Source organism: Cajanus cajan, chromosome 6 (assembly GCF_000230855.2).
Source record: "Cajanus cajan strain Asha chromosome 6, NIPB_CcT2T_4, whole genome shotgun sequence".
Classification (NCBI taxonomy): Eukaryota; Viridiplantae; Streptophyta; class Magnoliopsida; order Fabales; family Fabaceae; genus Cajanus; species Cajanus cajan.
In genome coordinates, this window is record NC_138522.1 from 52,582,224 (window position 1) to 52,607,743 (window position 25,520).

General features: G+C 32.3%; 4 protein-coding genes and 1 pseudogene across 6 annotated transcripts; 2 read left to right on the forward strand and 3 right to left on the reverse strand.

The window, feature by feature from the left end:
* Window positions 1-2,099: 2,099 nt before the first annotated feature.
* Window positions 2,100-3,926, forward strand: LOC109797240 (tRNA (guanine-N-7) methyltransferase). 2 transcript variants are annotated; one of them, XM_020357212.3, is made up of 3 exons: window positions 2,100-2,242; window positions 3,027-3,393; window positions 3,511-3,926. In XM_020357212.3, exons 2-3 carry the CDS (start codon window positions 3,042-3,044, stop codon window positions 3,807-3,809), a joined length of 651 nt encoding a protein of 216 aa, XP_020212801.1. In that variant the 5' UTR covers window positions 2,100-2,242; window positions 3,027-3,041; the 3' UTR covers window positions 3,810-3,926. The 2 variants fall into 2 exon arrangements, with proteins under 2 accessions (XP_020212801.1, XP_082933724.1); XM_083077598.1 differs by lacking the exon at window positions 2,100-2,242 and having other exon boundaries at window positions 3,042-3,926.
* A 234-nt stretch (window positions 3,927-4,160) lies between these two features.
* LOC109796291 (pentatricopeptide repeat-containing protein At2g20540 pseudogene) lies at window positions 4,161-5,794 on the reverse strand (annotated as a pseudogene).
* A 2-nt stretch (window positions 5,795-5,796) lies between these two features.
* Window positions 5,797-7,988, forward strand: LOC109797242 (Tetratricopeptide repeat (TPR)-like superfamily protein). Its single transcript, XM_020357213.3, has one exon. It carries the CDS (start codon window positions 5,797-5,799, stop codon window positions 7,852-7,854), a length of 2,058 nt encoding a protein of 685 aa, XP_020212802.2. The 3' UTR covers window positions 7,855-7,988.
* A 1,684-nt stretch (window positions 7,989-9,672) lies between these two features.
* Window positions 9,673-13,359, reverse strand: AME3 (Protein kinase superfamily protein). 2 transcript variants are annotated; one of them, XM_020356838.3, is made up of 12 exons: window positions 13,100-13,359; window positions 12,884-13,010; window positions 12,650-12,676; window positions 12,410-12,563; window positions 12,262-12,310; window positions 11,692-11,806; window positions 11,433-11,524; window positions 11,200-11,347; window positions 10,573-10,637; window positions 10,387-10,484; window positions 10,093-10,198; window positions 9,673-9,984 (listed from the first exon to the last, which is right to left on the reverse strand). In XM_020356838.3, exons 1-12 carry the CDS (start codon window positions 13,190-13,192, stop codon window positions 9,847-9,849), a joined length of 1,212 nt encoding a protein of 403 aa, XP_020212427.1. In that variant the 5' UTR covers window positions 13,193-13,359; the 3' UTR covers window positions 9,673-9,846. The 2 variants fall into 2 exon arrangements, with proteins under 2 accessions (XP_020212427.1, XP_082933723.1); XM_083077597.1 differs by lacking the exons at window positions 11,692-11,806; window positions 13,100-13,359 and having other exon boundaries at window positions 12,410-12,676; window positions 12,884-13,006.
* Window positions 13,360-19,216: 5,857 nt separating this feature from the next.
* Window positions 19,217-19,798, reverse strand: LOC145958755 (uncharacterized). Its single transcript, XM_083076290.1, has 2 exons — window positions 19,469-19,798; window positions 19,217-19,348 (listed from the first exon to the last, which is right to left on the reverse strand). The coding sequence occupies exons 1-2, from the start codon at window positions 19,796-19,798 to the stop codon at window positions 19,217-19,219; spliced, it is 462 nt and encodes a 153-aa protein (XP_082932416.1).
* Window positions 19,799-25,520: the final 5,722 nt, after the last annotated feature.

Sequence of the window (25,520 nt, forward strand, 5' to 3'; positions counted from 1 at the left end):
TTTTAAATTTTATATATTTTAATTAAAATATATTTAAGCGACTGTTTAAGAATATTTTTGTAGTGTTAAACAAATGGAGTAACATATATGGAGGTCATAAATCATGTTTTTCTACTTAAATAAATTAACTTACAAAATGTAACATAGATAAATTTAAATCAAAGAATAAAAAAAAATTATATTGTTTTTGCAATACACCCCGCTTAAAAAGGAATGTTAAGTAATGTTTTTAAGAAGAAAAAAAATGATATATAAGTCTAAATTAAACAATATATATATATATATAGTAAAACTTTTTGGTAAACTCTTGAAATATCGACATGTGTAGAACAATTGAACAAAAGTGTAAGACAAGGGATAGTGTTAGATATGAAAATTGTTTGATAAAAACCGTAATTGGTATCATAAAGTAGAGTATATTTGAAGCTTATTTAGCTAAAGCACATATTTTATAGTGTATTTGTCAAAATAGTGATGTGTGTATGTAAGCTTAAGTGAAGCACAAGTAGGCTACCCCCACTTTATCCGTTATATGTATCGTTTTTGTGTTTCAATACTTCTAGAATCTTGAAAGAGTGATTCATATCAATTTAACATCTCTGCTTCTGTCATGATTAATCAATGTTGACGAATGACAACAATATAATAATTAGAAGTAGATCCACAACATAACATTTTTTTTATATACATTATTAGTTAGTTTATTATAAAAAAATTTATAAGAGAGTCTTGCATAAAATGTTGCTATATTTGGATAAGAAATATAATGATGACCATTATACTCGTAAACAAATTAAGTCCAGCATGCAGCACTGGGAAGTAATATGAATCTGAACATGAGCTACCTAATTAATAAAATTTTCAACTCTGATGGAACAAATATGTAATAAGTAATTTTCGATGTATAATTCATATCATAATTAAAATATTATATTTAAAAATATTATTTTTTTTATTTCATGTTTACTTTATACCAGTATTTTATATTTTTCATGTTAATATGTTGATTTATTTCATAGGAGTATGTGCACTTATTTTGTAATATTTCATTCACAATTTAATATTTTATATTAATTGAAAATATGTTGATTTATCTCATATGAGTATGTTCACTTGTGCTGACTTATTTTTTTTATGAAAAAAAATTAAGCGTCAAAATTAACTACATTAATTAATTATACATTGAAAATTATTTATTACAAATTTTAGTTGTCCTAAAAATTATTAAAAAAATACAGATAGTTAACTAAATTAATTAATTAATATTGTATTTAAAAATAATCAGCTAGTTAATTAAAAAAACACAGATAGGGATGGTTGACAAAGTTATTTCATTTGTCAATAAAAAATAAAGTAAATATTGTATGTTTTTTTTGTTGTACATCTAAAAATGAAAAAAAAAATGTTTATGTTATGTATTTATGTAATAAAGAAATATTTTCTTTATGTATTGCGAAGTCACACCCCTTCTATCGATTGTGATATATCATAAATAAATTTTCATTATATTTCATTTAAAATAGATACATGCTTTCATTCATGGTATTTGTATATAAATAAATAAATGAGGTGTGAACTTAACCTATCAAAGTCTTTCGTAATTTGTGATTTTTGTTACCCTCTTTTAAACATGTTTTGTTTAAAAATTCATATAATAAACGGATTGCCTCATTTAGGACATATATATGTTTTTTTTAAGATGATTATCTTTAAAATTTTTAAATAATAAAAAATAATTTTTAAAATTAACTAGTCTTATCATAATGATAAGACTTAAACTTAAAAATTTTAAATTTAAAGACTAAATATAAATAAATTAATCTATCAAACATTAATAATTTTTAAACATTTTTATTAAATAAAATATAGAGATATGGAATATGTCAATTTATATAATATAAAATAATAAAGGTTGTGTTTGGACCGCTTCTATGGGATCTTTTATAATAATTAAACATTTTCTCATTGTGTTTTGTTTGGGCAGTTTTTATTTTATTTTTGGGCTTATTGTTGGCAGGCTCAAACAGGGATACGAACATTTTGGGCCTGGTTGAAGTGTAGGTCTGGTGTAGCGAGCCCACACATTGTTTCCCTCCTTCAATTCAAAGCCCTTCTTCCGTTTCAGTTTCACCTTCATTTCGTTGCTGCTAAAACCGCTACCTGCAGAGGCTCCACCACACTCATAGCGTTCGGATTCACTTTCAAAGAATTGAATACTGTTTTTCCGAAATCTCTCTGTTAGGTAACCTAACTACCTTCTTTTTTTTTTTTTTAACTTTTTTTTAATATGATTTAAATGTTTCTGTGATTGTAATCGACTGTTCTCCGTAGTCAATCGGTCACGGTTCTTATTCTTTGAAGTTTAATACGTAGTAAAGTTGGCGTTTGTTTTTCGAATCACGTGTGTGATAATTCGTTATCTGTAAATGATATGTTAATTGGTATGCACTCGTGGTGCTCGCCATAATTCCTACACCACAACTTGCCAGATTCAATTGTTGATTCCTCAAATTAGTGTCATTTTAGTTCTCAACATTTCGGAGAAAAAAATATATATGTTCTGTTATTTCGGTACTGAATTTAGTACTCTCTCCGATCTCCTTGTATACGAAACAAATAACTACAACTAATTCATCACAATAGAAATACTTAAGTTAACTAATAATGTCAAATTGAATATGAAGACAATGAAAATTGACAATATAACTTGTGTCATACTTTAATGTGTACAGGTTTCTCAGTTTAAAAGCTTGCATGAAACTAGTTTCATAGGGTCTATTTGTATACATGTTCAAACTCCGTTGAACGTCTATCCATCAATCTTCAATCTTGGTATTATTGTCTGATTCAGCATTTTACTGTTGATCTGCAAGATGCCGGATTAAAAATCAACGCATGATAAGTGATGGAACCTTGATATTTAGCCCTATATTTGTGCTGAGTGTTATAAGAAGAAATATACATGTTTCTCTATCGATCACGAGTATATCTTTGTTCTGAAGATTCTGGCTTTTACTATACTGCAGCTTGAATAAATAGACATGTCTGAGACTGAGGTAAATCCAACTATCAGCAAGTCAACTGGATTGCCTCGGAAGCGCTTCTATAGAGCACGAGCACACAGCAATCCACTGAGTGACTCTCACTTCCCTGTGCCAATATCACCCAGCCATGTTGACTATTCCCTCCATTACCCTCAGTTATTTCCCTCGTCTGGTCAAGCTGATAGTTCCAAAAAGATCCAGTTTGCTGATGTTGGTTGTGGTTTTGGAGGGCTGCTCATAAGTCTTTCCACTTTGTTCCCAGAAACATTGATGATTGGAATGGAACTTAGAGACAAAGTGACTGAGTACGTCAAGGAACGAATTTTATCTTTAAGGGTAGCAAATCCAGGTAAATACCAAAATGTTTCTGTGGTGCGAACTAACTCCATGAAATATATTCCCAATTACTTTGAGAAAGGACAGCTCTCAAAGATGTTTTTCTTGTTTCCTGATCCTCATTTTAAAGAGAAGAATCATCGCCGTAGGGTTATCAGTCCATTCTTGCTAGATGAGTATGCTTATGTTCTCGAGGTTGGTGGAATTATATACACGATTACCGATGTAGAAGAGCTTGGAGACTGGATGAAGTCTTGTCTGGAGAATCACCCTATGTTCGAAGCCCTGACTGAGAAAGAACTTGAAGCAGATCCAGTTGTGAAGCTTTTATGTTCTGCGACTGAAGAAGGCCAAAAGGTTGCTAGAAATGGGGGACAAACTTTCCAGGCTGTATTCAGACGCATTGCACCATCTGATCAAACATCCTAGTCTTCTGCTGCCTTATCTAGTGTGCAGCAAATCAAAAGGAAAAAAAAATGCTTGCTACATTCTAAGTTTTTGGATTTATCCGGCTTCTTTAATGGTATAGAGTTGGCTTCACAACGATCACATGGCCTTTGGCATCTTTTATTTACTATGTATGTGTTATTTTCATGTTTCAGTTTAACTGAGCCTATTTATTCTATCTAGGAAATTTGATATTAAAAGCTAAACCATCATGGACACATTTGCCACCAATACGAGTCATCCCTTTATGCGAAATGAAGGTCTTGTTAAATTCTCTAGTTCAAGCAATTAGATTTAATAATGCAAACTCACTAAACTGAAGGACCAAAAGGCAAACCTCAAACTAAATAATTTTACTATGAACTTAGCCCCGCAATTTCTTCGACAAATTCCATCATGTCATTGGTTCTAGTTTGGTGTAAAGTTAGCCCTTATAGGATCCAAAAAAAAATCTTGTGAAAAGGGCTTTGAATCGTCACCTGATGCAAATTCTTGAACTATATTGTTGACCTCAATCAAGCTAGATCCTGGGGTTTTCCTTATCTGATGCTTCGTATGAGTTTCCTAACATTCAATACACCCTCCCACTTGCCAAGTTCTGCATATATGTTAGCAAGCAAGACATAGTTCCCAAACTCTTCAGGCTCAAGTTCTAAAAGATGTTCCATTGCAACAACAGCAATCTCAAGATTGCGATGAATCCTGCAAGAGCTCAATAAAGAGTTCCATATCCTCGAATCTGTTTGCATCGGCATCTTCCATATTGTGTCAAGAGCCTGATCAAGCCGTCTGGAGCGGCGTAGAAGATCAACTAGACAACCATAGTGCTCAATCTCTGGCTCTAAACGATAATCCACCCTCATAATACCAAAATATCTCAACCCCTCATTCCACAACCCTGCATGAGCAGAGCACACGCTAATAAAACACCAATAAATGTTACCCCATTAGGAGCCATTCCCACTTTTCTGCATATCTTCAAAAACTCGAATTGCCGCATACCCTTTTCCATGATTAGTCAGTCCCCCAATCATGGTGCTCCAAGAAATCACATCCTTTTCAACCAACTCATTAAACAAGCGCCGAGCCTCTTCAATGCAACCACACTTGGCATACATATCAATCAGTGCATTACACACACCAGTCTTCTTCAAAAACCCACTTTTCTCCAAGTACTTGTGAATCCACTTCCCAACCTCAAGAGCCCCAAGCTGCGCACACGCGGGTAGAACAGATATAACACTGATCTCGTCAGGCTCAATACCCACCACTTGCATCTCACGGAAAATCTCCAAAGCATTAACATAACATCCTGCTCTAGCATACCCATTAATCATAGTCGTTCAAGACATAACTGACCTACAAGGCATTTCATCAAACTCTTCCCTCGCACTCTTCATCTGTCCTAATCTCGCGTGCCCCGATATTAAACTATTCCAAGAAACCGCATCTAGCTCAGTCATTTCCTCAAACACTTGGTACGCACCACTCATATCGCTACACTTTGTGTACATATCAATCAGAGCGTTATCCGTTATTGCATGCGACTTGGTGCCAAATTTGCACAAGTGCGCGTGAACTTGTTGCCCAAGACGAAGGCAAAGAAGACCCGCGCACGATTTTATCCCAAACGGGAACGTGAACATGTCTGGTAACGTTGATTTTGTTGCATATGTGAGCATTTGGTTGAAAATACCAATTGCTAGGGAATGTTTCTGATTATAGGTGTAAGTTCTGATGATTGCATTGTAAGAGAACACGTTGGGGTTTTGTAGTTGTTGGAACAGCAAGGTGGCGTAAACAACGTGACCCAAGTTGTCACAGAGATCCAACATTTTGGTAGCCACAAAGTTGCTCTGTGACAGTGACAGCTTCACGATGTAGGCGTGAATGTTCTTCAGTTCCGTTATTTTCACGCAGTTTCTCAAGGAGGTGACGAAACGGTTTTCTAATTCTCTTCCACCCATCCATGAATGAGGGTCGACTATTGAGTAAGATTCTGAACAAGTGTTCGAACCGTCGTTTGCTTGATCAAGGAAAGCAGGTACATGGGGTTGTGGAGAAACTAAGACTTGGGCGTGATTTGATTCTGAACAATGATCTTATAGATATGTACGCAAAATGTGGTACCGTGGATTTCGCTTGTAAGGTGTTTGATCGAATGCCTCAAAGAAATGTAGTGTCTTGGACGGCTCTAATGTGTGGGTATCTGCAAAATGGTGATGCCAAAACCTCTTTGGTTTTGTTTGTTAAAATGGGTCGTACAAATGTTACGCCGAACGAGTTCACGCTTTCCACAAGTCTAAAAGCATCTGGGGTTTTGGGGATCCCTAAGAACGGAATGCAGATTCACGGGGTTTGTGCAAAATCTTGTTTTGATTGGGTACCAGTTGTGGGTAATTCCATGATTGACATGTACTCCAAGTGTGGTATGGTTAGTGAGGCAGCAAAAGTGTTCAACACTTTGCCAGTGAGAAATGTTATAAGCTGGAATGCAATGATTGCTGTGTACACCCATGAAGGAAATGGTGAAATGGCTTTGAATCTATTTCGAGAAATGCAACAGAATCGGGACGTTCCTGATGGGTATACATATTCAAGCTCGTTAAAGGCTTGTAGTGGTGCTAGTGCGGTAGGAGAAGGAATGCAAATTCATGCTGCATTGATCAGACATGGATTTCCTTACTTGGCTCAACCAGCTGTTGCAGGTGCTTTGGTTGATCTGTATGTCAAATGCAGGCGCGTGGCTGAAGCTAGGAGGGTGTTCGATCGAATTGAAGAGAAAAGTGTGATGTCTTGGAGCACACTAATTCTTGGTTATGCACACGAAGATGATTTGGCAGAGGCCATGGATTTGTTTAGGGAGTTGAGAGAGAGCAGACAAAGAATGGATGGGTTTGTACTCTCGAGTCTCATAGGTGTCTTTGCTGATTTGGCCCTTGTGGAGCAAGGGAAGCAAATGCATGGTTATACCATCAAAGTCCCGTATGGTTTATTGGAAATGTCTGTGGCTAATTCAGTTTTGGATATGTACATGAAATGTGGACTAACAGATGAGGCAGATGCACTTTTCAGAGAGATGCCAGCAAGAAATGTGGTTTCATGGACTGTTATGATCACTGGTTATGGGAAACATGGTATGGGGAATAAGGCAGTTGAGCTTTTCAACGGAATGCAAGTGAATGGAATTGAGCCTGATAGTGTAACTTATTTGGCTGTGCTCTCAGCTTGCAGCCACTCTGGACTCGTAAAAAAAGGTCAAAAATACTTCTCTAGTTTATGTAGCAATAAGCTGATCAAACCGCAAGTTGAGCATTATGCTTGCATGGTTGATCTTCTTGGACGAGCTGGACGCTTAAAGGAAGCAAAGGATCTCATTGAGAAAATGCCCCTAAAGCCAAATGTGGGCATATGGCAGACATTGCTTAGTGTTTGTAGAATGCATGGAGATGTGGAATTGGGGAAGCAAGTGGGAGAGGTACTTTTGAGATTGGATGGTAATAATCCAGCCAACTATGTCTTGATGTCAAACATTTATGCTGACGCCGGGTATTGGAAAGAGAGTGAAAAAATGAGAGAAATTTCGAAGAGAAAGGGATTGAAGAAAGAGGCAGGACGTAGTTGGGTGGAGATAGCCAAGGAAATTCACATTTTCTACAATGGAGATGGCATGCATCCTCTAATAGGGGAAATTCTCCAAGTGTTGAAAGAAATGGAAAAGAGGGTGAAGGAAGAAATGGGCTACGTTCATAGTGTAAATTTTGCATTGCATGATGTTGAAGAGGAGTCAAAGGTTGAGAGTTTGAGGATTCATAGCGAGAAATTGGCTATTGGGTTGGTTTTGGTTAGAGGTGGGCTTAAAGCAGAAAGGGTGATTAGGATTTTCAAGAACTTGAGGGTTTGTGGGGATTGTCATACATTCATCAAGGGTTTGTCAAAGGTATTGAAGATTGTATTTGTGGTGAGAGATGCAAATAGGTTTCACAGATTTGAGAACGGATTGTGTTCGTGTGGAGATTACTGGTGAGCTGAACCCGAAAATTCTTCAACCTCACTTATGGCCATGCGTGTCTTACTGCCATAGAGTCATATTTTGATTTTTGAGTCAACGTATAGCACTAGCCTTATTGGCATAAATTATATCCAAACGAAGTTCTTGCACATTTTTTCCCTGCCCTAACAGTAAGCACGAGCATTTTATATAGGAAAAATTTATATATATATATATATAATTCTACACAATTTGAAATAAGGATTTAATTGATAAAATATAATCTCTATATATAAATTATAATATATGGAGAAAAAATGGAAAAATAAAATTCTACACTAGCGTTTGTAGTTGCTATATTTTTTAGTAAGAGTTTTTGGAAATTCTTATTAACTTTTTGTCTATTTAAATCTATCACTTTTATCTAAATTAAATGTTATAAATAATTAAAAATATTCAAAAATATAATATCAGTTTTATTAATATTCAAAAAATATCAATAATTAAAAAAATCTTATATCACAATATAAATTACTTATCTATATTAAAAATATAATTTATAAGACAAATATTCATTTTATGAATTTTAATTGTAATATAATTATTTGTTGAAAAATATTTATTTATATCTTAGTTATATATAAAATAAAATATCTTATGCATTGTCGATTTTAGAATATTAGTCAATTAAAATCACAATAAAATAAATATATAACTACATGATTTCTTTCTCTAGTACTACCTTCAATCTTTTATACAAGAAATGAGAACATTGTATAGTCCTAATCATAAGAAACACGGTACCACTTTAAAATGAGTTAATTGTTATTTCATTTTTATATTTTTAATGACTAAATTACACTTTTGAACATTCATCTTATTTTTTATTTTTTATATTTACTTTGATGTGTTATTTATTAAAATATTTATTTTTATTTTTTATTTTTTATTTTTAAATTAATTTAATCATTTTAAAATATTAATTATTTTTAATTTTATAATATAATCTTAAATCAATTTTTTATTAATTTAAAACATGAAACTTATAATATAATTCAAAATTATAAAATATCATTGATATTTGAATTCAAAAAGATTATAAATATAATAAAAATTATTTAAAAAATATATCTTATTAACAAACTTAAAAATAATATAATTTTTTTTATAATTTTTATAATATATTTGATTTGAATCTCAATTGTATTTAATACCCTTCATATATAAGTAAATTTTATGAGATAAATTTTAAATCTTAAATTGGTAAGAAAATAAAAAAATATATATTAAATTTAAAAGATAAAAGACTAAAAAATATTTTGAAAAATAAAGAACCACAGAATCTTAAATTAAAATAAAAGAGAAAAATATAATCCCTACCTCTTAATCGCTAAACCAAGGATGGTCTTAAGGAATTGGCAGCAAATTCAGATGAAAATTAAGCTTAAAAATATATTCATTGTTAAATACGATAGAAGCGGAAAAGACCTTAAAATAAGTTTATGCTGTTTTGTAAAAACTTTCTTCATTTTTATGTTCATTAGCCATGCCTTAGGATTTAGGGTTAACAAAATGGTCGATGAACAAGACGAAGGGAAGAATGAAGACTTTGAGTTAAAATATTATTCAGAAACCAACTCGCGCCAAATTGCCATCCAAGCGAGAAATATTCCACGAATTATTTGGACACAATTATTCCCCTTCTAGTTTCTCCCTCCCTGTCCTTGCTACATTTTACTTTTCATTTGTTATTTTACTTTTTACGTACTTCTTGTGCACCCCTAAACTGTGTTCTGGAGTTCTCCCACAGCCCATCCAAATGTAGAACAAAGGGTTTAAAGTTAAAACATAAGAGAGGTTAAATACTACTTTTGATAAATGAGCAAAAGGAAAACAAAGAATGATAAATTCAAAATATATTTTAAAAAAAGACTGAAACACTGCTATAAATAAAAAATATTAGATACATTAAAAGTTGTAGCCCTATGCAAGTGACAATCTTTAAGATGGGAGTCATTCCTGGCGATCTCAAGTTGGATTCTTAAAAAAGGGATGATCGAGGGCTTCGCGAGCTGTTAGACGTTTGGTCGGATCATATGATAACAAGCCACTTAACAAGTCAGTTAAGGAAGACCTTGAAGAGTCCACATTACATGTTACAATATCCTGCATTCATAATAATTATTGGTCATTACAAGTACAATAAAAATATATATCTAATTGATTGAAGATTCCAGCAATTACTGATAAGGCAGTAAGAAAAAAACAGAAAACCTTAAGATGACCAAGCTTCTTCACAGCATTAATGCTCTCCCTTGAAACAGCTCCTTCAGGCCATTTTAGTCGCGATCCACGCTTGAAATACTTTTCTGCGCCCTTGCTACATATTGAAGAATAAACGAAAAAAATAGATGTTACTACGTAAATTTAGTACACTCATTTACAATTAATCAGCTTTTGGCTTTTCCCAGTCATTGATTCATAACTTGGAAGACTGTCACTCTGGATGTATCTCAAACCAAATTGGATGAGGAAAAATTTAAAGAACGCATATAAATCACTACTTACTTAGCCCTGCGAATCATGTGCTCTGGAATAGGTCCCAAAACTCTCTCCATCATTGCCAGGTGTTCCAAGTTTTCATGAGTCTGAAACAATGCTTCACCCTGACAAAAGTTCCACATTAAGAACACTAATATTAGTTGTTCCAGATTCAAGCCACGCCTAATATATCTTGCTGGATAGAAGACGAACCGAGCAGAGTTCAATGAGAATACATCCAACACTCCACAAATCACATGGATATGACCACCCTAGACCTGCGATTATCATTTAAGAGGCTGGTGAGAGAATGCATCAACAGGTACAAACTATATGCTACAGACCCAACAGTAATTTCATTTAGATTTGGCTCAATCAAGTAAATAACCCACAGTCTCTCAAATGGCATCATTCCATCAACATGACTAGATTTGGCTCTTTTAATTATCTTATGACGCCTCACAACATTAGAAAAAAACCATAACGTGCAATCTCCTTAAATAGAAGGTATAAAATGATACAAGGGAGACAAAAGGGGTACCCAAAAATAGTGCAAGACAAGAAAATAAATAATAAACCATGCAACATGATGAAAACAGTACAGAGGACTCAGAACAGCCAATATAGTGAGCAGCGAAAGTCCCAGGAGAATACAAAGTTACGAGCTAGCATGTGGTCCTGGAAATTTTGACCAGAGATGTGCTGTAAGCTATTGATAATTTTTTAGCAGGTTGAAATACTTCTTTGTTCCCAAGCACCATATATTTTCCATGTTACACACTTGACAGAGCAATAGAAAACAAGTAAACATTCTCAGCAGCCAAAACCATACTTAGTTACCTAGAATAATCTCAGGGGCTCTGTAATGCCTTGTAGAAACAATGGAGCTATGATTCTGATTATCATATGCAGTACTACCAAAATCAATCAGCTTAATAGCACTAGACTTGGGCAAGCACCTGAATTGCGTTTCATCTGAGGAAACCCTCTGTACCAATCCAATCATTTTCCTTAAATATATTACAACTGAGTCTACAAGCATGATTATGTTTGCATCCAAAAATGCTAAATACCTTATAGCTAGGGAGCTTTACATATTCAGAAGAAACAAGAAGTATATTTTCTGGCTTCAGGTCAGTGTGGATTAGGCGAAGTTCATGCATATCTGAATATGATAAAGAACAAGAAACAAGTAAGCAGACACAGCCAAGATACACTACATCCCTGGACAAAGAAAGCAGACCAAGGGAAAAGCCATGGTTTGATTTGTAAGAAAGAGACTTGTGAATGAAACATGAGAAATAAACTGAAGGCCATAAATAATCCACAGACATGCTACAGATTCCAAAAGCTGTCGTGCAAATTCCCGAACAAGATCCACAGGGAATGGGCAGTATTTATTTCTCTTTAGAAAATCAAATAAGCTTGGTCCAAGCTTCTCAAAGACCTGATAACACCATTAAAATGCATTGAAAGGAATGTTTTTGCTTAGTTGTCAAATCCATGAATAAAGCCCACATGGACATATATAAAAAAAAAAAAAAAAAAAACAAACAAACAAACAAAACAAATCCACTATAGCTGAACTCAACAACTCATTCATTTGCAACATGAATGAGGATTAATTACCTATCCTTCCTAAAGAGCAAGAAACAGAACAAAGATACATGCACATAGCAATGGAGAAAAAAATAAACCAAAATTTATTCAAAATTCCAAGCATTTAATCCATTTTCATAACAATGCAGAATTAACCCCTCCCCTCGCCCCCTACCTCCAAAAAGTAATAAAGTGTCACCAACAGTCCAACACAATACCATTTTTCTCAAAATAAACCTCCTGAATACAGTAAGTAAATCAAGGAAAACATATAGTTGAAAGAAATACAATAAGTGTACTTACAATGCATATGTGATTTCGGTAATCAAACCAATTTCGGATCTGCACACATCTGCAAATAACAAGAGAATATGAAAAATTATCAGTCATCCATTGTTACAACAAGGGATAAACAAATTCCAGCATCCATTTTACCCCATAAGATTCATACCGTGAGCTTCCACTATCATTCTTCGCTAGATGTTGAAGCACGTCAACTTCAAGCATAGCTGCATCTCGATATTTCCGAATGCTTCTAACTACCTTGATGGCCACATATTCTCTGGTTTGGCGATCCCAACATTCCAAAACCCGACCAAATGTGCCTACAGCACTAGCAATATGCTGAATGACACAAGCACAGTCACAAAAAAATTAAAATCTTGTATTCAGAGGACACTTGACCGCTAACCTTCACCCATCTTGCTGAGGATTTTATCTGTTAACAAATGAGATGACATTATAATCACCGCTTAAAAAACAAAAATAAAATAAACAACCAACAAGACTTGCATGCATGACTCTCGATTGATGACAGATTTTAAGATTTTCCATTAGACAGCATGCAACATAAAAAAAAACTCTTAAACCTAAATTTAATTTAATTTTCGAAAAGCAACGAAACAAAACAAAAGAATAAAATTACATCTAGGAGTGAGATTTTCGCCGAGATTGAAGACATAATGGCCTTCGCGATCGTCGTCCCTTCTCGGAGGCGAAACGTGTTTTCTTTCGAATCCTTCGTCACCGGGCACCGGAAGAGCCCGTTGCGCCTGCAATAAACGGTGAAAAAGGGGAATAGAGCGACGTAAAGAAGAAACCCTAATATAACCCTAATAGAAATTTTGAAAGTGAAAGCGACCTCGGGTTGTGACGGAGGGGCTACGTCCCAGGCGAGACGAGGGCGTTTCCGTGTTCGTTCTCTTTCCATGCGATTTGTTTGAACAGCTACCATGGACGGATCAGTAACCGCGCATATCTGCGAGCAAACAATGTTAAATCTCTTTCATTCAAACTCTGAAGGACACGAGAGCACAAAAACCGAGGATTCTTGTTTGTTCAACTACGATTTTGCGAAACTATAAAGCATAAGGCGTTAGGGTTCACTATTTCCCTTAAAAACATTCAGGTCGTGTGTGATATCGCGTCGCACAGTTAAACGACACCGTTGGCTGCTGCTTTACCTTTTTTATTCACCATATATAAATTAGACTCGCAATATTTAAATATTGTTAAAATTTTAACATCAATCCCACTTATAAAATAATATAGACTTAAATATGTTTTTAGTCCCTCAAATTTAGAGTAAATTTATTTTTAGTCTCTTAAATTTAAAATTGTTGTTTTTAGTCCCTGTAATTTCAAAAAATCGTATTTTAGTTTTTATATTCAAGTTTTGTTAAAAAATTTATTAAATATTATTACATAAAATCTACTTATTAATGTTTCTATTAGTGAAAATATCACATTTAATCCGGTTGATATTGCATAACTGTCTTAATTAGTCACTTTCAAATATGTTATTAGTGACTTAAGAGACTAAAATAAGATTTTTTAAAATTATAGGGACTAAAAATAACAGTTTTAAATTTGAAGGAGCAAAAACAAATTTATTTTAAATTTGAGGAACTAAAAATATATTTAAACCAATAATATATATATATATACTATAATATTTAATTTTCTTCTTATAGGTGAATTCAACTTCAACTCAGTTTATTTAAAAAAAATGTTTAAGATTTTTTTTTACAAAATATGTTTAGGGTCTTTTTAAAGACAATAATTTTCAATTTTTCAATAAAAAATTAAAAAAAAAATTTACCTTTTGTATTTTAAATATCTTTATATAAAACAATATTATATTATAATATAAATATTTTATCATAAACATAAAATAAAATTACGGTATATATTTTATTTGATACAAATTTTAACTATACTATAATTTATTTATTTAAAAAAATTTATTTATCATAAAACTTAATTATATAAATATATATTTATTTTTGTACAATGCAAAAAAATTTAATTATACAAATATCAACATGACAATAATGCGTAGATTTTTTCATTAACATGATATAACGGATGATGTGTGTTAAACATAAGACATAAGAAATAGATGTTTACTGACATTTAAAAGTGAAAAAAAAAAAAGTAAAAGTGCCCAAAATCATAATATTTATATTAATTAATAAAGGAAATACATTTGATCTCTATTTTTTAATAGACCATTATAACCTTCAAACATAAAAAAAATCTTATATATCATTTCTAAATAATTACACACAATATTTTAATATTCTAGAGACACGAAATATCTTAACCCCTCTAGTATATATAAGAAGAATCAAACAGTATAATTTTTATTAATTATTATATTATTTAATAATTTTAATTATATATACAAAATTTTATATTAATCTAAAATTATTTGGTACATTATTATTATAAAATAAAATTGATGTAATATATTCATTTCAAAATATATTAAAATATAAATATTTTGATAATTTTTAAATTATTGTCTAATTTTAATAAAATAAAAAAAATTCTACATTTAATATAAAGTTATTAAATAATGTAATAGTTAATAAAAGTTATTTTGGTGTTATTTGAACACACGCACACACATATACATATAAAATTTTTAATGCATAAATTAAATTTGTAAATTTGAAAAAATGAAAATTATTTGGTATTTTATTTTCATTAATTCAAATCAAAGTATGAAATGATTTTGTAATTATTTGTCCATCTGAATTAATGAAATTAAGTATCAAATAATTTTTAAATTTTATAAAATTTGTTAACTTAATTTATGCACTAAAAACCATAGTTTTAAAAACCGGACCGGTCATCGAACCGGTTAAGGTATTGGGTCAGTGGGTCAAAGGTTGAACCGGTGGGTCACTGGTTGAACCGCATGACTCGATTTTTATTTATTTTTATTAAAAAATATTCATATTAAATATATTTATACTTATAAATTTTAATAAATTCATATCTTATTTTAAATTTAAATTCTTTTATCTTATTTAAAATTATTTTTATTTTTATTTTGTAAAAAAATATATAAAAAAATTACATGTTAAACGGTATATTAATACAAATTAAAAATATAAATAATATGTACATATATAATATGCTTGCAATTAATATCATAAAATAATATATGTAATATTTACATAGATATTGAATTATTAAATATATAATTTAAAATTAATAATATACTATAAAAGTTATTTAAGTTGTATATATTGCAAACAAATATATTAGAACAAGTAGTCATTGTTATATTTAATAAGACTCCTTACTTTTTCATTAAGAGATTCAATTTTCATTATTATTTTTTGTGATTTATGGTCCCTTAAAAAATTTAAAAAAAAAAAAAAAAAGTGGTTGAACCGGTTTGACCCACCGGTTCACCGGTTGAACCGGAAAATTGACCGGTTCAATCCGGTTTGAAACGGGTCGACTGCATAACCGATCCAACTTCAGATTCGGACCGGCTGGACCACCGGTTCCCGGTCCAACCGGTCCGACCGGCCGGGTCGGTCCGGGTTTTAAAACACTGCTAAAAACTTTAAATTCAACTGTTAGATTGTTAAAATTTATTATAAAATATTAGGTATTAAAGGCTTACTCTTGGAATAAACATATATATATATATATATATATATATATATATATATATATATATATATATATATATATATATTAGTAGAGTGATGAATAAACAAACAAAACATATATATTTAATAATAAGTTAAATTGCACATTATTTATTATTATTGAATAGAGTGTTGTTGGTGCAATTTGATTCAATTTTTATTATTAATATTGTAAATGTAATTGTACATGTATTTATTATTATTGAATAGAGCATTGTTTTTGTAATTTGATTCAATTTTTAGCCTAAAAAATCACTCTTTTTTTTTTTTGGTAAATGAAGGGGCTAAAGCCCAACTACAAAACTACTCAAAATAAAACAGCAGAAGTGTCTGCTTCTAAAAGACGAGAAATGAAATCAGGAGGAGAGTTAAACTGTATATAATCTTCCCTCCTTGACATTATGGACTTTGCTAAACAATTCGCTACAGAATTAGCTTCCCTAAATATATGTGAAAATGATATAGACTTAATTTGTCTTGAAGTTGATAAGATTTGTTGCACCAAACTGCTACAAGGATGCGAAGATGGACATCCACCGATAATTAGTTGTATCGCGCGCCAATGTGGAATCAATTTCCATAAATACTCTGACCTCCAAACCTGTAGATTGATAAAGACGCAAACCGTATAGGATAGCCCATAACTCAGATCGGATGACTGAGCACCTACCTAGCTGCCAAGAGAATCCAGCCACAAAATTACCACCTTCATCCTGAATAACTCCTCCGCAATAGGCAACCCCAGAGGTTGAGGCTGCTCCATCACAATTGATTTTGATCGAACAGGTTGGAGGATATGACCACTTTTGCTCGGATGTCAAATCTGAGGTTAAAATTCGAGAATGAGACCTTACTCTGCATGAAAATGAATAGACAGTGGAAAAGGATGATACTCTATTTTTTATAATCAATACTAGTTGGTCCACAGGTATATTGGCATTCTGGAACAGGAATTGATTCCTTCGGTGCCACAAGGAATCAAGTGCTATTGCAAAACAAGTTCTCCAGCCTTCCCAACCTTGATCAGATTTTAACAAATTGTATAATAACCAATTATGGAGGTCAGCAGAGAAGAAACAGGCATCAGCTTTCAAACCTAGCTACCGATTCCAAACTGAAATTGTAAAGGGGCAGTCTCTCAATATGTGTAATGTATTTTTTGTGCCTGTCACGCAAGTACTACAAGATAATGAGTTGCTTAAACCAAGCTTCACCCTAAGATCATTTGTGAGCAAGCTATTATGAGCTATCCTCCATAGTAGTATGCGAATACGTTATGGGCCTTTAAAACGCCAAATAACCTTAAACACATGTTGATGAGTTGGATTTTGCATGGATCCAATTACCTTATATGCAAACTTTAACGAGAATTGGTCGTCATTTGATAGATTCCAAATCACTCGATCCTTTCCAGCTTGAATTTGTGGTGGAGTTATCCTTAGAACAACCGCAAGTACCTCACTAGGGAGGCTACTTTGTAAATTATTCAGCTCCCATTCACCTTGCGTATTCACATAGTCTCCCACATTCTTTAATAACTCTCCCGTTGGAATGAAGGACCTTGCTGACTAGATTAGAGGTTCTAAACCTGACACCCATCTATCAAACCAGAAGTTCACATTAGATCCATCACCAACTATCCATCTAAATGAGGTTTCACTAGGTGCCAAGCTTCACAAATACCTCGCCAAAGATTAGACATCTTCTATTTTTTCTCCATTCGAGGGATAATGCCTTCTAGACATCCATATTTGGATAAAAAAACCTGAACCCAAAGTTTGTCCCTATCAACGATCAAACTCCAACAATTCTTCATCATGAAAGTCATATTCACATCATGCATCCTCCTAAGCCCGAGTCCACCTTGAGGTTTTGGTTGACAAATCGTTGACCATCCCACTGTATGAATCTTTCGCATTGTAGAATTATCACCCCATAAGAATTATCTGCATATTTTGTCAATCTCATCACAAATGCTACGAGGCAACCTAACCACCTGCATGGTGTACGATGGAAGAACAACAAGAACTGATTTGGTTAAAGTTAACCTACAAGCAAAAGAAAGGTTCTTCACTTTCCAGATACTAAGTCTCTGGTTGACCTTGTTAATGATTCCACGGTAAGTTTTTTGATCACTCTTGAATGGTGCAACGGGATACCTAAGTATTTACCCAGATTGTCGGCTCTTTGAAAACCAAATGATGAGCTAATTTCTTTTCTCACGTTTCCAGCCACATTTTTGGAGAAGAATATCTTTGTTTTATCTTGACTAATCTTTTGGCCCGAGCTATTGTAGAAAAGACTTAGGCAAGATTGTATTATTTCAACTTGATCCATGTTTGCCTCTACAAACAAAACTAAATCGTCTGCAAAGGCAAGGTGGGATAATGCAGGTCCTCCACGAGATAGTCAAATAGGCTTCCATAGTTTCTGAGCCACAGTGATTTCAATAAGATGAAAGAGCCTCTCCATACACAACACAAACAAATATGGGGATATAGAATCACCTTGCCTCACCCCACGAGAAGGAGAAAAGGACTTCAACACCTCTCCATTCCAAAGCATACTTAATTTAGATGAGGATATATAGTTCCATATAAGCTTAATGGTTTTCTGCGGTAACCCAACATCTTCCATAGTTTCCTTGATAAATAGCCAATTTAATCTATCATAAGCCTTTTCAAGGTCTATCTTGATTGCCATCCAACCAACCTTCCCAGTTTTAGACTTCATTGAATGGATGACCTCTTGAGCTATGATAATGTTATCCTTGTTGTTCCGATGGGGAACAAAGCTACATTGATTTGGATGGACCAGCTTGTCCATGAGTCCCCTAATTCGGTGCGCCAATATTTTTGTTATAATTTTGTAGGAGACATTACATAAACTAATAGGACGCATATGTTTAAGTTGGGTTACTTGTTCCATTTTGGGAATTAAGGTGATAAGTGTATCATTGATCTCATAAATCTTCTCTGGATGAGCGACGATATCTCGGATAAAATTGCATAACTCTGGTCCCACATGATTCGATTGAGATTGATAGAAAATGGCCTGAAGGCCATCTGGACCTGGCACTTTAAACTCATTCATACTTTTAACAATGGCTAATATCTCCTCATTGCTTATCTCCTTATCAATCTCCTCAATTTCCATACTCGAGAGAGCATGAAACATATTAGTAATACAAGAGGGGATATGACCCCAGGCTCATGGAAAAGATCTTCATAGAAACTAGTGATCATTGATTCCAACTCCTGCTGGTTGCTGATCCACTGTCCCTCCTCATTTAGTAGTCTTGTTATTCAATTTTTCTTGCGTCTAATCACCGTTGAGCCATGGAAAAATTGAGTATTACGATCCCCCATAGTCAACCACTTACATTGAGACTTTTGAAACCAAATAACCTCTTCACGCTGCAGGATTGTCTCAAACTCCTGCCATAATTAAGAATGTAGATGTTCTAAGAACCTATTAGGTCCATAAAACAAAGTTCGTGAAATACCGTGTAAGCGATGGAGAAGTCTTCTCTTTTGTTTAAAAACACTACCAAATACAGATTTGTTCCATTCTAAGAAAGTTGCCTGAACGTGTTTGATCCTCTCATTCCATCCCTCATTTGACGACCATGACTTCTTAACAACTTCTTGAAAATTATCATGTGTTAGCCATGCAGCCTCAAAACGAAATGGTCTCCTTGTACCACAAACGACGTTGGGGGGCGATAATTTCAGTAAAATAGGAACATGATCCGACTTCAAGGGGTTAAGGTGAGTGACCTCAGCTTTAGGAAAGTCCACCCGCCACTCAAAAGAAGCCAAGACTCTATCCAATCTTTCAAATAGTGAGCCTCTTCGCCAGGTATAAGGAGATCCTTGAAAGCCCATATCAAGAAGGTTGCACTAGTGAACAAAATCGCAAAAGGCATCATCTCCTCGATACCTTCTATTACCAAAATTGTTACTTCTTTCATAATCTCTCAACACATCATTAAAATCCCCCATGAGAGCCCATGGTCGGTCCAAACCATTAGCCAGCCTGCATAAATCCCTCCACAAACCAATACGGAATTGGGGATGTGGGCTTACGTACACGAATGTACAAAACCAATGAGAATCTCCCTTGATAACCTTGACATAAAGATACTGATTGGATTGGGCCACTATTTCTAAGCTCCATTTTAGGGAGTCCCAAAAACACCAAATCCTTTCTGCATGCCTGTGAGCGTCAACAATATGAAACTTATCTAACTTTATCCGACGAGCAACCTGCATAGCTCTTGTACCACTAACGTGAGTTTCAAATAAAAAAAAAATACCCACATCGTATTCCTTTATAACATCATTCATTAATAAGGAAAAACCTTTTGAACCAACACCCCTACAATTCCATGTCATCAAATTCATTGAGCACTATTTGTAGGAATGAGCGTCGACACCCTATAATTACTTTGCTGCATCACCGCAATCGTATCCTTAGAGGAGATCTCAGATTTATTAGGCCGGTAAACTCCATCTGTGAAATGTTTTCTTAACGCCATTGCAAAGGCAAGGGTTTCTTCATCAGGACCAAGCACTTGCGTGGTAACCTGTTGCCAATCCAATGAGGGGTGATTGTGTAAGAGTCTTGAAGAGACTCCTTTTAGCCCTTGTAAAACCTCCTGGGTATTCCTTTGTTGGTTTGTTACTGAGTTACGTTGGTTTTGGTTCAAAGACATCTGAATCAAAGATGAGGGTCCCACCTGTTTGTTTGTAGCATATGTCACCATTTTAGAAGCAATGGTCATCGGTTTCGTCGACGAACCCTTATTACTCCCGTGCAACATATGAGAAGAGGAGTTGCCTCTTTGTCTTTGGGGATTTTTGCCACCCATCTGGTTGCGAATTTTATCTTGATTACGTGTCTTCAAAGTAGGTCCACTAGAATACTTAACATCTGCTTGCCAATTTTCTGTTGAGTGTATGTTTTGAGATAAGTTCAATCCCAAGTTACTTATCTCAGTTTGATTTTGCATGATTTTTGCATTATTCTTAGGAGAGATATTTTTTCCCGATTTCCTTCCCCGTTTCACTATCATCCAAGGGCCATACATAGCCTCCGAATCTGGAGCTGATTCGGTTGTTACCACCTCACCTTTAGTAACTATCGCCGTGCCTTCCATCTTCGGATCCACGGCCACCGCGTCCTCGGTGGGAGTTGTTGTGTGATTCCTATATTTGCTACCTTTCATCTCGTGCATAGGTTCCATCCTCGTGTTAGCTTCTTCCATCGTTGCGGCAGGTGACTCCACTAGTTTCTCCACACATTGGCTCTGTTGGTGACCATATTTCCCACAAGAAAAACATATAGAATGGAGACCTTCATACTCCAAATTCAGAACATGTCCCATCACATCAATCTTTGACACAAGTTTCTTGTGCAGGTTGATTTCCACATAGATTCTTGCAAACCTACCTCTCGTATGGATGGACGTAAGTTCATCAATTTTAAGCATCGTCCCCAATTTAATTCCCACACCCTCCATAAGAATCGATCATGGTATAACTCAATAGGTAAACCAAGAATCCTGATCCACACCGCAATCTTTCTGACTTTGGTAGCCGTAGCAGTGAAAAACGGTCTCCATCGTTGAACAACAATATAGTGATATGCAATTCTCTAGGGGCCCTCATAAAGCGCATGTCGATAGTCTTCCTCCTCCTTAAACTGTACCAAGAAGTACTCATCAAGCATGTCAATAATTCTCATTGCTCCAAGCTTGGCCCAATCACGTTGAATCTTAGATTCTAATGCTTTAAAGGAGACACGTTTACCAGTACGTTAATGACTAACGCATTCCTCCATGGTGCACACCATTCTTCAAACTCCTCTTGGGAAACCTGTATCTTAGGGCATGGATAAAGATCACCTTCCATATCTTTCGTCCTATTATTATCTTCTAAAAACCTATCATCATAATCCTCCATCTCTTTCAGCAAATAATTATAATTAGAGAACATTTCTGCCACCCTCTGTAGTGAGCAAACTATCCGCATAAGATTTTCTTATATCGGATTGTAGAATCTCCACACCATCATCCTTAGTCATCTCCGTGTCACCCACCGTGTCGCCCAACACACCATCCATCTTTGTTTTAACTTTTTAGGTACTTCATTGACAAGAGCTATCGTCATTCTCAAGAACCCTAACAGGCCTAGTTTTCTCCATAGCCTAAAAATCACTTAAAACAAATGAAAAATTAAGTATAATTCGATTATGCTTGATTCAAATGTAATATGAATTTTAAAATAAATCAATTTTTTTTGTCTAATTTGATTCAAATTTTGTGTTTTAAAAATTTATTGATTAAAAATCAACTTAAAATATATAACATTATATCATTTTGTTTAAAACTCAAAAAAAAATGAAATTACAAACTTACAATGTATTTAGGACCATATCTTATTGCTTTTGTGAAATTATTTTTTTAATATAATTTAAGTAATCTCATACTAAATTGTATTAAGTTTCACATTATACATGTGAAAGAAAAAAAACATATTTACATACCAATATAAGTAACGGTTTGATTTGAATCAATTTATATTTTCAAATCGCAAATCAAATTGAAGCATGTGATTTACAGCATATTTGATTTGCCGTTTAAAATCCGTTTAATTTTTTTTTTTTTTTTTTTTTGCTAGGCAAAATTCGTTTAACTTAAAAGTAAGACCTTTCTTGTTTATCAAATTTTGCTTTAAAAAATAGGAAATCATGGTTACGTTTTTTTAAACATGTAACCAAACGTGTGCTTAGTAAAATAGAAAATGAAATCAAATCACGTATTTTTATTTTCTATCGGTTTTCAGTTTATTGTGACAACTTTTTATTTGAGTTATAATTTAATTTTGAACGCTCCTTTTATTAAGTAAAAAAAAATTATTAGTATTTAAAGTTTCATTCATAAATTAACATTATTAGTACCACGAAAAACACAGGCAGTGTCATGTTATTGTATTCGCCTTTTTAGTGGTATAATTAATCTCTTGTGTCCGTATTTTTATTGGTGTAACTCGTCTATTAGGCTAACGTCTATTGAGGTAATGTATTTTTATTGCACTAAAATTTATATTTATAATTAATTTTTTTTATTATTCGTTAAAGTGTATATAAATTTTAGTGTGATACTACAAAAATTAAAATTTTTATTTATACACATTTGTGAAAGAATTATTTTTTCTAATACAAGGAGAATGAGTGATTTTAGAAATTATTTAAACTAAGATGAAAATATACCATTATAAGTGTGTGGTATGAATTTAATTAGAAGTGAAGCTGTCTTAAAAAAAATGTTAACTGAAAATAAAGTATAGCTTTATATAAAGTATTGTAAAATAATATTGACCTATTTCTTTTAAATCTATATATAAGCAAAAGATATTCAATTTTTTTTAACTAAAGTAAATTTTAATCAAGACAATATGATTTAACGTTGTTAAATAAAAAATATCCCTAAAAAATTAAATGGGAACACAATCTATTATACGTGTACTTAATAATATTTAGTAAATATAGTGTATATTTTATGTGAAATTAAAAAAATTAAATATATTTAATTAACTATCTTAATTTATGTGAAATTGGTATATAAGTTTAGAAGGAGTACATGTTAATTTCAGTTTAATATATATTTTTTTTAAAAAAATACACATCTATTTGGATACATTTTGTATTTCTTAAAAAAAAACAATTAAATTTAAATATACTTATTATTTAGTAAAAAAAAAGACTCAAATGCTAGTCCATTTGCACTTTTATCCTCACATTAAAAAATCATATCGGTCTTGTACACCTTTTACTCCTTGTGTGTAAAATCTTATGTATTGGTCTCTCATTTCATGTGGAAGATTTGGCATAATAGATTTTGCTTTTAATCCTAAGATAGTGATGACACAATATGCATTTTTTTAAACTTCATATCGTGTTTCATTTCATGCTTTGTCTTGTTTGTAACACTGTTTTTTTATATATATAAAAAAATCATTTCATGTTAACTCAAATTCTTTAATATTAGAATATATATATATATATATATATATATATATATATATATTATAAGTTCAAGTTCGCCTAATAAAAAAAATTTGAGTAATATATTCAAGATTCTAAATTTAAACTCTAGTATTATCATTATAATTAAAGTGATTCAAAGAAAATTTAAAAATCAATTGACCGATAATCACATTACTCTTTAAAAAACTCATGAAACTTTTTTAATCTTAACCATTAAAATACAATCTAATTACCTATATTTTTATTTATTATTTCTCACATTAACCAAAACTTTCTCATTTTATATGGACCAGAATTAATGATTTTAAGTTAGGTAAAATATGTTTTTAATCCCTCTAAAATAATTGTAATTTGATTTTAATTAGTTCCTCTAATTTTTGTTGTCTTATTTTAGTTCTATAATTCAAAAATACATTACTTTTAATATTTAAAGTACTTCAGATATTACTTAAAAACAATTATAAAAATTATTAAACTACTTGAAAAATAAAAAATAAAATAAAATAATGCATTTCCAAACTAAAGAAACTGAAATAGGACAAAAAATATTTACAGGAATGAAAAATAAAAAATAAAATAAATTTATAGGACTTAAAATCAAAAGTCACTTATGTAACAGAGAATAAAATATATTTAAATCTTAGTTTTTAAAATTATATTATTTTAAATTAGTTAAATATCTTTATAACATTAATTAATATGAATATTAATTCAACATTATATACTTTTTAATAGTATTTATTTGGTTTTTATCACTTAAAAAATATATTTAATATAAAATAATAATCAAAACCATTTTTTAATTAAGATCACGGTGGTTTTATGATAGATTTGTGAATTCGTCCAGTAAATTGCTACACATTTGTGATGAAATGATTCCCTCGATAATTAAAATATTTATTTTTCCTCAAATTCGGACGATTTTGCAAGAGAGATCCCTCGCCATATTTCGTTGTCACTCTTTCATTAATGATATTTCAACAACAACAAAAAATTCCTCGGAGTCAATCGGTGAATGTAATTTTAAAGTTTACCCCATATTATTTGCTGTTAAAATGGTTAAGTAAGTGAATTTATAAACACATTTATTTTTATATTAATAAAGTATTATTTATTTTAAATTTAAATTTTATTATTTTATTTTAGTTATCACTTAAAAAGTTTTTTACTAATTGAGATATATATTGTGCGTGTTTATAAACTCAGTGAATCATTTTGTTTTAATCATGTTCAATTATATTATAATAATCATCCCATCAAATAAAGAATTATATTTTAACATTTCTTATAGTAGTATATTTAATAATAGCCTATAGAATTCAATCTTGTTTGAAATAAACTAATAATGGCCTATAGCAATATAGCCGTCAAATTCTATCATATTCATCTAATTGATAACTTAGTCGAAATCATTATTTTTTATATTACTTGTTGTATATAGGAGATTCATTCACATATATGTCTTTACATGATAAAATATTGTCCATTTTAAGTTTAAGTCCTCAATTCACTCATGATTCTGCTTTTAATTTAATTATCTTCTAAAATGTCACTTAC

Coding starts and splice junctions, on each gene's coding strand:
- LOC109797240 (XM_083077598.1), top strand. CDS start 3,042: ATGTCTGAGACTGAGGTAAATCCAACTATCAGCAAGTCAACTGGATTG.
- LOC109797242 (XM_020357213.3), top strand. CDS start 5,797: ATGAATGAGGGTCGACTATTGAGTAAGATTCTGAACAAGTGTTCGAAC.
- AME3 (XM_020356838.3), bottom strand. CDS start 13,192: ATGGTAGCTGTTCAAACAAATCGCATGGAAAGAGAACGAACACGGAAA. Junction 13,011..13,099: donor CCCCTCCGTCACAACCCGAG/GTCGCTTTCACT, acceptor CGTTTATTGCAG/GCGCAACGGGCTCTTCCGGT. Junction 12,677..12,883: donor CGAAAATCTCACTCCTAGAT/GTAATTTTATTC, acceptor ATTTGTTAACAG/ATAAAATCCTCAGCAAGATG.
- LOC145958755 (XM_083076290.1), bottom strand. CDS start 19,798: ATGGGCTTTCAAGGATCTCCTTATACCTGGCGAAGAGGCTCACTATTT. Junction 19,349..19,468: donor TCTTAGAATGGAACAAATCT/GTATTTGGTAGT, acceptor TAATTATGGCAG/GAGTTTGAGACAATCCTGCA.